The sequence below is a fragment of the Kwoniella dejecticola genome, chromosome 2, assembly GCF_000512565.2.
Source record: "Kwoniella dejecticola CBS 10117 chromosome 2, complete sequence".
NCBI lineage: Eukaryota > Fungi > Basidiomycota > Tremellomycetes > Tremellales > Cryptococcaceae > Kwoniella > Kwoniella dejecticola.
In genome coordinates, this window is record NC_089302.1 from 1,833,623 (window position 1) to 1,848,008 (window position 14,386).

General features: G+C 49.6%; 5 protein-coding genes across 5 annotated transcripts; 3 read left to right on the top strand and 2 right to left on the bottom strand.

Moving 5' to 3' along the window:
* Window positions 1–942: 942 nt before the first annotated feature.
* On the top strand, window positions 943–3,787 carry I303_102119 (uncharacterized protein; the record flags this gene model as incomplete). The annotated part of the gene is made up of 3 exons (XM_018405093.1): window positions 943–1,747; window positions 1,825–2,551; window positions 2,626–3,787. The coding sequence occupies 3 exons, from the start codon at window positions 943–945 to the stop codon at window positions 3,785–3,787; spliced, it is 2,694 nt and encodes an 897-aa protein (XP_018265374.1).
* Window positions 3,788–4,573: 786 nt separating this feature from the next.
* Window positions 4,574–5,987, top strand: I303_102120 (thymidylate synthase; the record flags this gene model as incomplete). The annotated part of the gene is made up of 4 exons (XM_018405092.1): window positions 4,574–4,670; window positions 4,760–5,236; window positions 5,413–5,828; window positions 5,925–5,987. The coding sequence occupies 4 exons, from the start codon at window positions 4,574–4,576 to the stop codon at window positions 5,985–5,987; spliced, it is 1,053 nt and encodes a 350-aa protein (XP_018265373.1).
* Window positions 5,988–6,133: 146 nt separating this feature from the next.
* On the bottom strand, window positions 6,134–9,287 carry I303_102121 (uncharacterized protein; the record flags this gene model as incomplete). Its single annotated transcript, XM_018405091.2, has 10 exons — window positions 6,134–6,200; window positions 6,274–6,301; window positions 6,410–6,584; window positions 6,662–6,736; window positions 6,819–6,901; window positions 6,963–7,192; window positions 7,249–7,582; window positions 7,660–7,734; window positions 7,802–9,204; window positions 9,265–9,287. The coding sequence occupies 10 exons, from the start codon at window positions 9,285–9,287 to the stop codon at window positions 6,134–6,136; spliced, it is 2,493 nt and encodes an 830-aa protein (XP_018265372.2).
* Window positions 9,288–9,737: 450 nt separating this feature from the next.
* I303_102122 (uncharacterized protein) lies at window positions 9,738–11,718 on the top strand (the record flags this gene model as incomplete). Its single annotated transcript, XM_018405090.1, has 4 exons — window positions 9,738–9,925; window positions 10,010–10,277; window positions 10,348–11,391; window positions 11,488–11,718. 4 exons carry the CDS (start codon window positions 9,738–9,740, stop codon window positions 11,716–11,718), a joined length of 1,731 nt encoding a protein of 576 aa, XP_018265371.1.
* Window positions 11,719–11,983: 265 nt separating this feature from the next.
* I303_102123 (uncharacterized protein) lies at window positions 11,984–12,664 on the bottom strand (the record flags this gene model as incomplete). The annotated part of the gene is made up of 1 exon (XM_018405089.1): window positions 11,984–12,664. One exon carries the CDS (start codon window positions 12,662–12,664, stop codon window positions 11,984–11,986), a length of 681 nt encoding a protein of 226 aa, XP_018265370.1.
* Between the last annotated feature and the right edge of the window lie 1,722 nt (window positions 12,665–14,386).

A 14,386-nucleotide genomic window follows, 5' to 3' on the forward strand; every position in this document is an offset into this window, starting at 1 on the left:
GAACGCAGTGAAGTGAAGTGAAAAGCAAAGCGCTGAGTATAAAGTTAGGCTTTTTATCTATATCTATCTATTTATCAATTCCTCCAACAGACGAACATTAGACATTAGACATTAGATGATCAACGTAATTCCGGTATATTAGGGAATCAGGGTTCTTCAGGTTGGTCGTATTTGACGCGACTGAATTTTCAACGGTACCCGTGCGTAAAATAGACAAGCTTTGATCGCTTTTCATGGTGCCTGAGGAGTTGATGGGTGATGGGATTTTCCTTGAAAACCAGTACGACAGTACCAGAATACCAGAAAACTCAACCTCCACTTTGTGCTTTGCTTTGTGGGATTTATATTTTACCCTAAACCTAGGCTAAGCTTTCAAGCCTCGTTCACATTAGAGAGTCATATCCATATTCATGAACATTACGAGTATAGGGATTACGCGACTATACTACTACCATACCATACGATGCAAGGGTATGGTTGGGTAGTAGATTGAGAACATTACTTAGTTGTCATGTTCACATCGGTTCCCATTCATCACGAAAACACGAAAACAGAGATAGATTATAGACAATAGACACAAACCCAGACCACCCCTGATACACGGGGAAAAGAAAAGACAAGACAAGGAAAAGGGTTTGACCACACCTCGATTAGACGAAACATCCTCGCTTCTTGCTGAAATCCCAAATCCTGTATCCTGTGTCCTGTACCTTCGCGTCGTCATATACTGTACTTTGCTGTAGGGTAATATACATCCTGATTCGTACATACGCACGACCTTCCTCATTGAATCATCAAACTTTCTCATGTTCATCTTCGACATTTCGCTTGATACACACGACTAGATCACGCTTCGATTATTGTTACTCTCTGCTAGATCATCGTTATTCCTCGCTGTATACCACATAACGTAGAATTTGCTCGTCCGACACCCCATTCAACATGGCCGGAGCTACCAAACGATCACGACAAGATGATAACGATACCCCAAATCCCAATACCTCCTCTTCGTCTTCCTCTTCCTCGACGACATCAGTCGAAGACGCTTCCACTCCTACTCCTACAGCTACGCCAACACCGACACCGCCAGTAACGCGAAATAGCTCCGTTCATCCTAGACGCCCAGCCACCACCCCGTCATCTTCCTCAATCACCAGTACCAATGCCAATGGTAATACCAATACCGCTTCTACTTCCACTTCTACTTCTACCTCGTCCACAGCTAGACCGCCTCTCACGCGATCATCAGCCACTCAACTCTCAACGCCAAGACACGGTGCTTTAGGCCGTTCCAACTCGCTGTACAACATCTCAACGCGTCGATCGGGCTTCACATCTTCTAATTCAACTTCCTCATCTTCCACTGCCTCATCGTCCACTGCTACTTTCGCCGTACCCTCTGGTTCGGGCTCTGGGTCCAGAGTCGGCATGCTCACTCGTACCCAATCTACACCACATATGACCTCACCCGCTTCGCTCAAGAACGCTGCGATCTCAGGAGGCGGAGCCGGGGGTTCAGGTGGGAAAGGAGGTCCGGAAGATAATGGCATAGGTGGACCATCTAGGAGGTTCGGGAAAGGAAAGGAAAATATTCCTCCGAAGAAGGATGAGGAGATCGATGCTGAGAATGCGGCTCAGGAAGGAAGTTCGAGGAAAAGGCCGAGAGTGTCAAGTCGAAGTTCCATGTCTGGTAGATCTGGCAGGACAAGAAGTGGTAGTGTCGTCAGTGTTAGAAGTGAGACCAGTGGTGAGTCTTCCTTCTTTAGTCTGCGTTCTGCGTTCTTCTTTCGCCGATCTCTATCAGCTAACGGAGCCGACTTGTAGGTCGACACTCTTCACTTGCACCTTCCTCTTCTGCCTCCTCCATCTGTTCGTGGTCCGCTCGACTTCCTTCTCCCGCTCCTTCCCAAGTCTCTCTTGCTCCTTCACTCGACTCGATCACGTCTGTTGACCCTCTTGACCTCATTCACGATGAGGAAGTGTTCGACGTGGACAAGACACCCACGAAAGCAAGACCCGTCACGCGATCAACTGTGTTTCCTCCGACCCCACCTCCATCATCTCCTTCCTTACGCGAAGTCGAGATCAAATCGACTGCCGAGCGCGTCGGTCTCATGCGCGTACAAAGCGATGAGACTGAAACCGAGACTGAAACCGATATGGACAGCTCTGAGAGCGGCCCAGAAAAGGAGAAGAAGTTGAACCCTTACAAGCAACTCAAAGCCTTCTTGCGACTTTCCTCGTCAACTTCGAGCTCTGTTGACCAAGCTATCATCGGTCGAGACGAAGAGAAGAAGATACTCCGATCTTACTTGGCGGACAGGAACGACGTCGACGTAGGGATGTACATCTCCGGTCCGCCAGGTACGGGTAAGACCGCTTTGGTCACTGCCTTGGGACGCGAACTTGGCGAAGAGGGCTGGAGAGTCGTCGAACTGGGTTGTATGGGTCTCAAAGTCACCGATATCTGGCGAAGATTAGGCGAAGAGATGGGTTGTGGCAAGACTGAGAAAGACGTCAAGGAATTCATCACTCGAAATGACGCCAAAGTGTAAGTCCACCATCATCGAAATGTTCTTTTCTCACAGATCCAAGGTACCGTTGCTGACATCTCACCTTTGATAGCTTTATCATCCTCGACGAAGTCGATTCGTTGATGCCACCACCCCCGTCTATCGCACCGCCAGCCACTTCTCATCTACTTACCAAGCTATTCTCGCTTCCACTGCTGTCACCGACCATCAAGCTCATCTCCATCTCGAACACCCTGGACTTGACACTCCGGGCGCGACTAGTGCTTCCTGATAGCGCTCAACCCTCGATCCTTCCTTTCAAAGCGTACGGCTCGGTTGAGATGGCTCCTATCGTATCCGCGCGAGTCAACAACGCGAATGTCGAGGGTATCAAACTAGACCCTACCGCTATCACATTGCTCTCCAAGAAGGTCGAAGCGCAGAACGGAGACTTGCGAATGTGTCTTGGCGTGCTCTCTTCAGCAGTCTCCCTCGCTGAAGCCGAATGGATCAGAAAGACCGGTGCGAACACCGAACCTGAAAAGACCATCCCGATGACGAAAATATCTATCCCTCACATAGTAAAAGCGGTGACTTCTTACGCCCAACAGCTGAAAGCTGCTGCCGGGTCTTCTAGCGGTGCAGGTAATGCGACACACAAGAAAATCCGCTCAGTCCAAATCCAAGGGAAAATGGTCTTAGTATCAATCCTGATCCACTTATCAAGAGTCAAAGTCGGATTGAATGGCTGTCCTTCTATCTCCTCTTCCTCATCAAGCGTAAGCGCGAATGGTCAACTTACTCCACCTTTGACGCCATCAAGATCGAACTCTTCTGGTCTCGGCCTTGGCCTTGGGCAGGGACAAGAGATGAACATCGGGAACCTATACGCGACATACTCTTATATCCTTCTACACAACTCTTCGCCGTTCCCGCCGTCGACGGAATCAGATTATCGAGATCTCCTCTCGAACCTCGAAACTCTTGGTCTTGTCAATGTAGCCGGTGCGTCGTCTGGAGGAGGGATGACTAGGTCTTCGTCGATGAGTAATGGTTTGAAATCGAAGAGTCCTGGAGGGGGCAAGATTGAATTGATCATCAGGGAAGATGAACTAAAAGAAGGTCTAGGTCTTTTGGAGGGACAAACCAAAGGGTCGGCCGAAGAGGAAGTTAAGCGGATTTGGGAGAGGGAGGAAAGTAGAATTAGGAGAATCAAGGAGAAGAGCAAAGCTGCGATTTTGGCAGATGGAACGAATGATCACCAGCTTTTTTGATCTGGATTGACAATTGACGATTGACGTTTGCGTTTGACTTTACTTCTTCTCTGGATAATTGTGATACCCATTGCCGATTTACGATACGGAAATGCCTGCCGGTTTGATTTTTTTTTTTGGTTTGGGTCCGTTTTGTTGATCTGCTACGTTCTGCTTGTCTTGTATAGCCCGTCTTATCCTTCATTTTCCTCTGTACAAGTGTATAAAAAGGGAAAGTCCCCAGCTTCAATCGATCAAAATAACAATCTTTCATTTTAGTAGTGTAGTAGGCTTTATACCTTCTTCCTTCCTTGTTGGTCATGTTCCGTATTCCATACTTGTTTCTCCTGTTTTATCGTAGCTCTCTCTTGTGTGTTCATCCCATATATACGAATGCTTCACTATGCTATGTCATGCAATCAATACTTCAATGACCATCCGATATTCCCACTTTGAGCAAGGTACATTATAGCCTCACTTCGAGACATCACGTGACCTGTTCAGCCTCTTCCCTGCGACGCGACGCGGTAAAATCCAGAGCCAAATCAAGAAATCATGAAGTGAACATGAGCGGATCGGTCGTGATTTCTTTCGTGCGGACGCGTTCGATACCGCCTTGTAATCTGTCATCCGATATATCTAGTTCAAAATATCATCATCGTCAAAGTCGATCTGTAGTATATCGGAAGGTCCTGATTACCTCACCTCTTCTCCGCGATTTTCTTCTCTGACCCATCTTGCTGAATATTCCTACCTTGATCTTCTCTTACACCTAGACGCTATTCCGATCTACGACCAGCGTTCGTCATGACAAACCCAATCATCGAGACCAATGGGGTTGTCAATGTCAATGGTACCAAAAGCCTTACCCAAGCCTCAAAAGGACGAGCGAACCCCGATCATGGTAAGTCTGCATCCCTCTTCTCTATCTTAGCTAAATCGTATCCTGCATTGAGTTTACACTGACTTGCCTTGCCCTATGCGCGCCTTTAGAGGAATATCAATACCTCGACCTAATATCCCGGATCATGGCCCAAGGCCAATCGCGCCCCGATCGAACAGGGACCGGCACTCTCGCTTTATTCGCTCCTCCTTCTTTCCGATTCTCTTTGGAAAACAGTATCTTGCCTTTATTAACGACAAAGCGCGTCTTCCTTCGGGGCGTGATCGCCGAGTTGTTGTGGTTTGTCAACGGATCGACAGATAGTAAATTGCTAAGCGACCAAGGGGTGGGGATATGGGATGGGAATGGAAGTAAAGAGTTCCTCACTAAGAACGGGCTAGGTCATAGGCGAGAGGGCGACCTGGGACCTGTATATGGGTTTCAATGGAGGCATTTCGGAGCGGAATACACGGATGCAGATGGCGATTATAGAGATAAGGGCGTAGATCAGTTAAAGGAGGTCATTTGGAAAATTAAGAATAATCCGACGGATAGGAGGATTATACTCAGTGCTTGGAATCCAAAGGGTGAGTGAGTCTCGCCTGGTCGTGGTCGTGGTCGTGTTCTTACGGAGTCCATCAAGGAACAACTCGACGATCAATCCTCGCACTTTCTCAACACTGCTCATACTCGTAACACACATTCAGAAATCGATGGATCGCGTACTGACTCGACATGACTTTTTTTCTTCGTGATATGATAGACCTCCCGCTTATGGCCCTTCCGCCATGCCACATGTTCTGCCAATTCTACGTCACCCTCCCCTCGCCCTCTATCGCTGACGACAAGCCCAAACTAAGTTGTCTGATGTATCAACGATCATGCGACCTGGGTCTCGGCGTTCCCTTCAACATCGCCTCGTACGCCCTGTTAACCCACATGATCGCCTACATCACCGATACTGTCCCGCACGAATTCATACTGCAGATGGGCGATTCCCACATATACAAAGATCATGTCGACCCCCTGAAAATCCAGTTGGAGAGAGAGCCCAGGGATTTCCCGACGCTGAGATTCAAGAGGACACGGGAAGAGATAGGTGATATAGATGGATTCACGGTGGATGATTTCGTAGTGGAGGGGTATAAGCCTCATGGCAAGATCGAGATGAAGATGTCTGTGAGTCGCTTCTCGAAAAATTACCGGCCTGACTTATGGCGCCATGGGGCTGACGATGAAGGTATTAGGCTTAATTGTGAAGTCGCTCTTCTCCAGCTCCGACTGGGCTTCTTGCAACACCGGATGTCCTCAGCCTATGTACCCATAATGTTGTTCTAGATGTGTGCAATGCATTCTATACTATACACTCGAGATACAACAACATGATGCCGTGTGCGGGGCGTTGTTCCTGGTCAATTACATTCTCACCTCTTCCGCCTAATCCGTTGAAACTAAACCATCTGATGATAATCCATGATCCTGCCCTACCTTCTCGAGGTGGGTCTAGGAGGCGGTAAGATAGAGTTCCTTTCCGACGAATACGATTTCATCCTATCCTCAACCGAAATCATCTGTCAGCTGATTTTCAACCAGCATTCTTACGATGGCTCTCACGCTGACTCACAGAGACCTGATGGTATTTACGATATCCGCTATGATCCGCCGAAAAACACCGTCAATGACAAGTCTTCAAGTTCACAACGAGAAAATCGAGTTCGACAGCTTGGGAAGGGGACGGCAAAGGAACGGCTAGAACTCACTAGCCTGCCTTTGATTCTCCGCTTCAAACTCGTACCTCTTCTGGGCGCCTTCCCGCCATACGTTGATCTTGAACCCGCCTGCTCGTCCGGTCAACTTACAAGACGCTACCAGGGTGATATGGAAGGAAGTCGTCTTCATACTATCGAAGAAAGCTCTCGATTCTGACGGCATGATCTATCGATGCCGACACCGAGTGATTAGTCCATCCCCTAGATAAAGTTGTCCATCACCTGTGTCACGATGTCACTTACATGTATGTAATCGCCATCAATGGCCAAGACCCTCTCGTGTCGACCAATGGCAATCTTTCGCTGCACAGTGTATTTCTACGTGATTCTTCGGCATCAGCTAGATGCTGTTGAAACAAGTACAGTCGTGCTGGAAGTCAATCAGCCAGACGAAGCTCACCTTGTATGTCTGCGTGAAGTCCGCAAGACCTGGACCAAATCGCTGCATAGGAGCAGGTTCTGATTGTCTCTTGAATATGGATGCTGATATCGTAGAAGATCAGCTCTGATTTACGTTCTGATTGCAGATTGGAGAATAGCTCACCACTAGGATCGCCTCCTCGCCTATCATCGATTCTCAGCCCATGCTCTGTGGCCCATTGTCGCTTGACAAGAGCCAGATCCGTCCTGCCTTCGAGACTCGCCACCGTTCGATCGAGGGGAATGGCCAAAGTCAAATCGGCTAGACAGAGTACCCAGTCCGTAGCCGGCATTTGCAGTCTTTTCTTCTTACACAGTACTTCTGTCAAATCTGCGATGTACATATCCGATGGACTGTATACCGTCGTCAGCATTGCTCGAGCGATTGGGAGGAGTTTGTGGCGACTCACACATTGATCGTCGTGGTAAAATGAACGTCCGCACTGGCGGTGACCCGAATCTTCAATCTGACAATCTCGCTACTTGTTGAACTGAGTCCAACGCTGCCTTTCATAGCTGTGGCGGTGCTGCTGAGACCCGGGCCAGCGACTGATCCAAGAGGAGTTTGTTCATTGGAGGAGAAAGAGGATGATGTGCTGGTAGATTGTATGTTCGATGGCACGGTCAGCGTGTTGCCTCGAGATGGAGGCTGGGTAGGCGGTCTCGATGGTCGAGGCGTCGGGGCGGCTAGTATTCGAGAGGGTCTTCTTTGTATCGAAGGCGCCTTGGCAGCGTTCTGGCGGACTAATATTGTCATGCCGAGACAATCAATACGTCGATCCCGGTGCCGTCATTTGCTCAAAAGGGCAACGTGGACTTACTCTGTTCTTCAGTAGCTTCCACGATAGCAAACTGTCCGTATGAGAACTTGGATATTTGACTCTCTCGATCAAGAGCTGGACGAGTGAGGCATGATTAGCTTAAGTTTCAGCAACACGTGCCCGTACCATCGGCTCAACTTACGAGGGAAGTCTTCATCGACTTCACCGTCATCTTCAACGATTCTCAAACCCCATCCTACGGCACTCCATTTCACTTCCTCGTCTTCCTCGCTCAATAAAGGTAATCTGCCATCTTCCCAATACTTGTAAAGCCCGAACCCGGTCACTTCTTCCACAGTAGCATCCTTTCGGACTTTCGCTACGATGGGATCCGTAGGTTGTTTCGAATGAGGGAAATACATTTCAAGAGATAGCGAAGGCGCAGATGGCGGGGCCGCTACTCTTGCGTACAACGAGGTGAATGGATTCGGTTGTGTTCCAGGTTCATCCACAATTGGCACAGCCGAGTCTGATGTATGCGATATGAGATGAGGAACGTGTTTATTCAGAAGAGCAGTTAATGCAGATGTGTTCTTCGGTGGCGAGGTTGATGCCGAAGGTAGAGGTACAGGGGTAAAATCCAGTTTTTCACCTTCCATGGTATCTACTGAGACTCGCCTCGAGTCCGTTCGATGCCCTTGATCGTGTGCACGTTGATTCTCAGCTTCAGCAGCTTCGTCTTCGTCCACATCACTTCCTTCATCTACTAGCGCGCCGACCATTCGATCCACTCCTCCAGTGGTGATCCCAGTCACAGCAAGCTGGGATGCTCCGCCCTCTCCTTGACCTAGCGAGCTTTGTTCGACCTCCATACCTATTGTACCGGGTGTAGCGTTCATTCGAATCTCTTGATGATCTAGCTCTTCATTCGAAGCTTCACTTGTGCTTAACGCTTGTTCGAGGACACCTGGATTCGAAGTCATCCCCAGACCTCGGCCTGTATTCAGCATACTGCTCCCGTTCAGAGTCAATATCGAGCCTGCGCCTACTCCGCCAGTCGGTATCCCCAGCAAGTTGGGTACGGGAGCAGAATCCGCACGGGGTCTACCGGAAGGCGAGAAGAATCCATTGTCCATTACAGGGGTTCTATTCGCGGTCGTCGTCGTCGCAGTGGTCGGTGTCCTGTCTTGTCCTTGACCTGGTGATAGAGTAATGTCATTGATCAAGGATGTAGAGTTGGCTCTATGATTGTTTCTTGCATTGGCATGTCCTGCACGTCTCCCCTCATTTGTTTGTGTTCTGCCGGACACCCTCATGCCGGCACCTCCGGATTTTCCGCCCATGATGGTCTGGGTGTAGTTCAGCCCCCCGCTTCTCTCTCTACCGCCTCGCTTTGGCATTCCATTGTCAGGGGATAGATATGAAGGCTCAAGAGGCGGCGAGTCTAGAGCGCGCTTGATCTCGGGCCATCTGTCGATATCTGACAGACCGGATGCTGTTATATATGGGTTCAAGGCGAAAGATGGGTCGAGTGATATGATGCGAGGTGTGAGTGGGTCATCGGTGATTCGCAGTGATGAAAGGCGGACAGCCTGCAGTATGTAGCTGAATCAACCGAGTCAGCCTAGAGTCTATCGACATAATAGGAAGTACCGTTCAGCTTACTCGACATCAGAAATCATAGCCATCTTGAAAGATTGGCCCTTCAGTCGTCTAGGAACCCATCAAGTCCCGCTGAGACGTGGTGAATCTCGCATGCGATACTGTAAGTGCGCGTTTGTGTGGCTATGCAAGGGTGATGTACATCTGGATACAGTCTTATATGGTCTTGATCATCATCTCATCCACGACGGTCACATTGCGCGTACGGTGAGGGCACAGGATATGTTTCACAATCTCAAACTCGGGGTCCCCATAAACAATCACCGGATAAAAACCAAAAAGTCCAATCCAAGATAATTCATCCGTTCATCTTGTAAGGTGTCAACACGTGGTCTAATCTGTCGGGGTCCATGCTCGAGAATTATTTTCAAGAAATGTCAAGTCCACCTTGAAATGACGGAAATTTTGGAACTTCCACCTATATAGACTATAGATTATACGTTGCATAAAGGGTACAACAAGACCGGTCGACCAAGATGTCTGGTACTCTCATATCCTCTTTGGTCTGGGTACCGCGAGGCAAATCTTCTGCCGAGCCGAAAAGGTATAATCTCGATGATACCGAATTAGAGAGGGTCGGTAAACTCGGTGGACCGGGAGTTTTGGAGAAGTTGAGGGAGGAGATGGAAGGTATGGATGTGGGCGAGGGAGAGGACTGGGAAGAGTGAGCTTGCTATCGTACTGATGAAGCTAAAGTTGCTCGCCCTCAGGGATGATTGCTGATTCTTGCCTACGTTCACTCTTACAGTGTGGACGAAGATGGAGAAGAAGGTAGCGAGTCCGGCTCAGACGATGAGGCAGAGCCGAATGACGCGGAGGCAGATGAGGACGTAGATATGGATGCTGAGGCACAACAACCGCCGAAGCCGTCTGATCCCAATGATCTCTCCGCATTCAAGATGGACGAATACGATAATGAGGAGTCCAAGGGAGTAGCTATGGGAGCTTTCGCAAATGTCAAGGGGTTATCGTTTTACAGGGATAACAACGAAGACCCGTACATAACGCTGAAGGAGGTGAGCAGAGTGAAGTCTACCTAGTTTGAATCCCTAGCATAGCTAATGCCGGACCTGAATCCGGATGTAGGATGATGACGAGAATGAACGGGAAGAATTATCCCTTTTGCCTACCGACAATATAATCATAACAGCACGAACCACCTCCGACCTTTCCTCATTAGATTTCCACGTATACGCCGACTCTGACGAAAACCTCTACGCCCACCACGACTTGATGTTACCTACCTTCCCGCTTTGTGTAGAATGGCTAGATTTCCCCTCTGGCGGTTCTTCATCCTCCAACAACGAGTCTCGCCAGCCTGGAAGCTACGTAGCTGTAGGCTCATTCGACCCATCAATCGAAATCTGGGATGCCGACTTAGTTGACGGTCTATACCCTCAAGCCATCTTGGGTCCTTCGCCATCCCTAGAAAAACCCGAAGCGAAACCTTTAGGAACCGGGAAAAAGAAGCGAAAGCAGATCGTTCAACCTGCCGCTAACGACGATCACCATACTCAGCCTGTTTTATCTTTATCGTGGACGCCCAATCATAGGAATCTACTGTTGTCAGGGTCGGCAGATGGGACGATCAAATTATGGGATCTGACTAGAGAGTCGCCCATGCCCGCTTTGAAGAGTTGGGGAAGTATACATAGCGGGGAGAAAGTGCAAGGTGTAGAATGGAACAAGTCGACTTCGGGGGGCGGGTTAGATAAAGCGGTGCTCAGTGCAGGATGGGATAGGACAGTCAAAGTGTGGGACAGTAGGGCAGCGCAAGATGCCATAGGCGTGAAAGTTGGAAGTGATGTAGAGTGTATAAGGTGGGATCCATGGGAACCTACCTCGTTCTTCGTCTCCCTTGAGAACGGCTTGATCTTGGCGTACGATTCTCGGACGTTGTCATCATCGAAAGATGCCAAGAATCTGTCGACCGCTCAACCGAAATATACGTTATCAGCACATGACGGCGCTGCCTCTGCACTGGATGTTAATCCGCATATCAGAGGTTGTATAGCGACGGGTGGTATGGACAAGATCGTGAAAGTCTGGAATATCTTGGATGAGGAGACCGAGGGTGTCAAGGGAAGGAAGAGGGAGATCAGCTTAGCAACATCGAGGGATCTAGGCTTGGTGAGTGTTCACATCATAAGGCCTGACTGAACCCTCATACCTTGTTGATACTATTCGCGCCGTTGCGAAGAATGCTAACGCATGCTTGGATTCCAGGGTAAAATCTTCACGGCAAGATGGTCGCCTGATGCCGAGACTCCATTGGCTCTAGCAGCCGCCGGATCAAAAGCTACCTTGCAAGTATGGGACGTGGCCTCAAATCCAGGAGCGAGGAAAGCTTTCGGCGACAGACTTAGGAAACACGGTCGAGAGCTGGGCGAAATCAAGAAAGGAGGTGGAGTCGTCGTTGTGGAAGGTGGTGAGGACGAAGACTCAGATGAGGAGTAATTGTCACTTCTCACGGTCCTCTGAACCGTGCTATGCTAGCATCGGATGCATCGGTATGATCACTATGAAATGTATTCACATGGGTGATCTTGATGCTAGGAGATCTCTTTTGCATCACATCATTTAAATGCATGACGCATCTCTGTCTCATCTATGGTCCAGCTCGATCAGTCCGGATTTCGGCTCACGGCCCAGCGCGTCTGCCTGCGCTGACGCTGACTTTCACTCCAGCTCTAAACGTACAGAGCATCGAGAATTTCATCATTCATGCGTGTGAGTTTGCCTCCACATCTTGGCTGTCAGCATCATGATTGTCCTCTCTTCGACGATCACGCAGCTGGCGATAATAGCCTTCGATCGCCGAGTCTACCGCATTATCCGCCGAGGCGATCGCGTAGTTGGCAGCTTGAGAGGCTGCGAAAGTACTTATCTGCCTTACGCCGCGCATGATACTTCCTAACGAGAGTACAGGGTTCGAGAAATGGTACGTGTTGGTGGCGGGGTCATAGGTCATGGTCCAATCCCGAGTACGAGTGGCGGCGGCTGAGTCTGAAGGAGCCTCGTTAGACGTCAGAGTCAAATTCTCAGCCTCACTCTGAGTTGCAGTGCCAGTGCGAAGGGATCTATCGATGGCCAATTTTATGAAAGCATCCTCTTGTTTCGAACTACCTCTAGAAACCAAAATTGCGGCCTCACGGTATTCGGCGGTCGTCAGACTGGTTGGGAAATCTTCTCGCCTTGCAAATTCGAGCAGTCTAGGATCGGTGATCTGCCTCAGTGCTTCTTCCTCTTCCTCTTCCCTTTGCTCTTGTCTAGAAATGGCGCGGGGTCCATGCCCGAAAAAGGTGAAACGCGGGTTGTCACCAGTCACGCCTGGACGAAGGAGCACGCGGAGCTCTGCCAATGCATCCGTCGCGGATGGGTGATATGAGCTTGGCATCGGCATCGTGTACCGCGTATGGCCTGTGAGGATCAATCCCGAGCAGTGATGGTAAGATCAACTGTTGAACAGTGAGAGTGGCGAGAAGCGGAAAGCACAAATGGGAAACATACTGTTCCCACAACAGATCGAATCGACGTATGTACTCGAGGTCAAGTCAAAGGAGATGGGCCATCTACAAAGGATGGTGAGCCAGCCTACGTACGAAAGCTTGTGCCTTCGAAAGCCAGTGAGATCTCTCAAAATCATACAAAGGATGCAGATCCCCTCAGAGTCAAAGGGTGAGATGTGTAGATGGACTTGGGCGCTCTGATCTCGAATCAGGTCAAGACACGGGGACCGATGTCTTTGGCAAGGGGCCGCCTGCCACGGAACGTCCATAAGCAGCTGACACGCTCTGACTGTCCAAAAGGTACACTATACATTCCGCTGGATCCGAATTGAATTTGCTTAAATACTGGTTTGCTAGCTCGATGTCGCAACTATGACACCGCCTAGAGGGAAGCGGGGGCGATGTTTTGGTGGGGGGGTGGGGGGCAGGGAGGGACAGGGAGGGACAGGGAGGGACAGGGAGGGACAGGGAGGGACAGGGAGGGACAGGGAGGGAAGAAGCGATAGATAGAGAGAATTATGAGGCGGATGTAGGACCAAAGCGCAGGGAGTTTTGCGAAGTACTGTATGCCACTTTCCCGATCTGGTCATCAACATCATGACCAGCCCGCCCGAAAGACATGTGGCTCGTTCAACGACATCGCGCTTCGATGCATTACAATTACAGTGACAGCTACTGTAGTCTGCCTACGTGTTCTGATGTTATGAAGGCGAAGGTAATGTCCAAGAAAAGACTGTCCCCTCTCTATCGTCCTTACAGGCCGAACTGCGCACCGAAGACGGATATGATCCTCCATTCCCCCCTGTCGTCCTTATCGACCTCCGGGCACTTTCTGCGCCACCTATTCGAGAGGATTGGGCGTTCGTACTGTTTTTCAGGGCCTCTTGTTCTTGTTGAGCGTAGAGCGACATGACTTGTTGATTGTGTATGATCGTCATATAATCCTCTTCGAGCCGCTCGTCAGCGTCACATAGATAAAGTTGGGTCTGTATCCACCGGAACCTGTCCACCTGCGCTTCAGCCGGCATCGTCGACCCGGTCGATGCGTGGTATTCTGCCAAGCTCATACAATAGCTTCTGTCTTCATCTGTACTTAGGAATACGCGATTTGTCTGGCTCTGCTCACTGCTTTGAGCGGCAGAATATCGAGTGCTGCTCTCAACGATAGGGATAGGGGTGCTCATATTTGACAATCCTCGGAATGAAGTACTCGTGAGATAAGGTCGTTTCAGTTTTCGCCGGACGGGTATGATGCGTGATGGTAATATGAGATAAGATGAGGCCGGATTTCTTTTTGTGAGGTGGATACAATAGATACCGCCTCACTTATAAACATATTCGTGTCGTACAGGGAGGGATCAGAGTCCAGTTTGGAATAACGATGGGGAAGTACTGTATGGTGCTGCGCAAACGGGCAATTTATCGCGAAGCGCACACTGCGAAAATCACGTCGCGTCGGCCTTCCTCTTTAGTCTTCGGCGCGACATTCGTACTTTCAAGGCAGGAAAAAGGAGAGGGACGACAGGCAAGTCGTTGACAAAGGTGAATATGCAAATGATGAGCTCATCTGCCGGGCGGAGCAAACAACCGGGACAAAGTTCAAAGGTGTTGGCCTA